The 2,491-nt window shown below is 29.5% G+C and overlaps 1 protein-coding gene across 1 annotated transcript in view; it reads left to right on the top strand.

Moving 5' to 3' along the window:
* Positions 437 to 2,491, top strand: part of LOC107613235 (probable LRR receptor-like serine/threonine-protein kinase At1g53430) — a 9,205-nt gene continuing 7,150 nt past the window's right edge. Inside the window, exon 1 of the mRNA XM_016315134.2 lies at positions 437 to 773. Within this exon, the coding sequence (XP_016170620.1) occupies positions 644 to 773 (130 nt within the window). The 5' untranslated portion in view covers positions 437 to 643. The remainder of the gene's footprint in view (positions 774 to 2,491) is intronic.

Below are 2,491 nucleotides of genomic sequence, written 5' to 3'. Positions count from 1 at the left end.
CAAATTCAATAAATCACAACTTGCCTTAATTATCTTTAATAAAATGATTTCCGAAATTAAGGCTATAAATAACTATATGATTTGAGACTTGATCATAATAAGACTTTTCAAAAGTTTTGGATCTTACACTTCTGATTCCATTGTTATTGTTACTGATACTGTGATGATGAAGAAGAAAAAGAATAAGCAAAACTAAGTATTTTGGTGAAGTAAGTTTGTTGGAGGAGAGTATTTTGATCCGAAGTACTATTTTAAAACTAAGTTGAACCTTATGAACGATTTTATATTAAAAAAAAGGTTGAGGACAAAAAAATTTTTGAACCATATTTTAGAGATCAAAATCGTACTTAACCTCTTTTCTCTTTTTTAAATAAAAATCTATTTCAAGTTCAACAAAAGATACTTAGAAGTTCCATCACTCGGAAGTTCCTCATTTGATTCATGACAAATAAATAGATATAGAGTAGACTGTAGACACACATGGCTTTAAAACGTTTCTCTTTCTCTTATTGACTCTGTTTCGCTCCCACAAATAATAACACATAATCATAGCTACTCTTCTTGTCTTCTTCTTCGTCCCTTTCTCAAAACCAACGGGAAATTAAATTAAGGTGGCCAGCAATAATTAATTACACACCATATCATGATGAAGGTGGAGTTTGTTATGCCAACAAGCTCCAAAAACTTCAAAGCCTTCTTCATCATTGTGTTCCTTGCCTTCAATTGCTTCCAACAGTTTGGATCCTTCGCTCAACTCATACCACAAGATGAAGGTACAATTCATCTTCTCTGTTTTTTTTTTTTTTTTGGGTTTCAGTAACTTCTATAACTTCCGTGGTGCTCTTTTTTTTTTAAAGGAAGAAAAAACTGCCATAAAAAATAACACTAACGCTCTTTTCTGGCAGAAAAGAAAAAATGTATGAGAACTTTGTGTTAACGATCTGTGTGTGAAAATAAGAAAGAATGAAAAGATTTGCATTATAACCGTTTCGAATTGTATGAATTAATTAAATAGACCACATATATATATATAATCAATCATTTTCGTAGAGATTGAGTTTGGAGTTTGAAGTGATTGTCCTTGTTTTTGGCATTGCTTTTGATTACCTTGTTCTGTTTTTGCCGAATAAAGTTTGTGTTCTTTGCTCTCTGCTTATACCTCCAGAATTTATTTATTTATTTATCTATCATCAACTTCAATTGCTATTTCTTTTATTATTTTGCTGTTTGGTTTTTTTATGTCAGTTACCAGATCCAAAACTTGAACTGATCATGGTCAATCTTCCTATGTTTCTATTACTTGGCACATGAATTTATATTGTTTTTTCTTATTGGAGCTTCTGCACATCTAGTTTTCTCAAAAATTTTTCCTTTTCTTTTCTTTTCGTTTTCATGGTGACATGTTTTACTTATCTGCTAGCAATAATGGCGAATTGTTTATCATACACTTCCTTATTTTTTATTTTATTTTATTTTTTGGAATTATTTATATGATGACATAGATTTTTTGTAGATGGACTTGTCAGTTGTTTTTGAAGGTTTTTGGTGTCCACAAAAATAATGATGGAGTCATGTACTTTTATTATATTTATTTGAAACTCGTTTTTCTTTTACCATAAAATGAAATGAACTTGTAAATCGGAATTTTTAAAAATAATGTTAATAAATTTTCAATAAATAAAATATCTTGTATGCATTTTTATCTCTATAATTAGCTAGATGGCATGCTATTGCCGTCCCTCGTCAGAATGTCCCATCCTAACATGCAAAAGGGGCCACTTTTTTTGTAATTTACTCATATATGATATTGAATTATTTAGATATTTTTATATTTATCTATCTATTCTATCATATTTACTGTGTGACCCGTGTTTTCTTTATCAATAATAGATAGAAGATATATTCTATGTTTTGTTGTAGTCAAACCAAGGAATGGATCATGCAGCTCATAATTCTATAATGATGTAAAGGGGACTTAAAAAAAACACAAAATAAGTTGTTTCATATATGGTTGAATAACTGTGTACATACAAGATGTTTTAAAATTATTGACCAAAATACTATTAAACTTTTAAGTGTGGGACCTTTGACTTAATAAACAAGAGATTAATCTGTTCATGGTTTGCTAAAATCATATTTCTCCTATCCCCACTTGTGTTTCTTTAAATTTATTACTAAAGCATTATTAGTAGTGTACCAAAATGGAATACTTTTCATGAATGGAATTACGTGCTGTATTATCTTGCATACTCTTCTTATTATCAGAACTGGCTATTTGGCTAATCATAGCACTATTTTGTAATTAATGCCTTATTAAGCCATATGTGTTCTTAAACTTGACTTTTCTTCAACCATTTTGTGGAAAGGAGAGGTGCTTCTTTTTATGAGTTCAGTGTTTTATTCAAACCTGCTTTGTGTGTCGGCTAGTAGCATATTTATTGGCCTCCATTAAAAAATAAATAAATCTAGAACTTTTTTTTTTTTTTTTGGC

This window comes from Arachis ipaensis, chromosome B08 (assembly GCF_000816755.2).
Source record: "Arachis ipaensis cultivar K30076 chromosome B08, Araip1.1, whole genome shotgun sequence".
NCBI classification, from domain to species: Eukaryota; Viridiplantae; Streptophyta; class Magnoliopsida; order Fabales; family Fabaceae; genus Arachis; species Arachis ipaensis.
The sequence above is the reverse complement of the archived record's forward strand: the minus strand, read 5'-3'. Positions and strand labels throughout refer to the sequence as shown.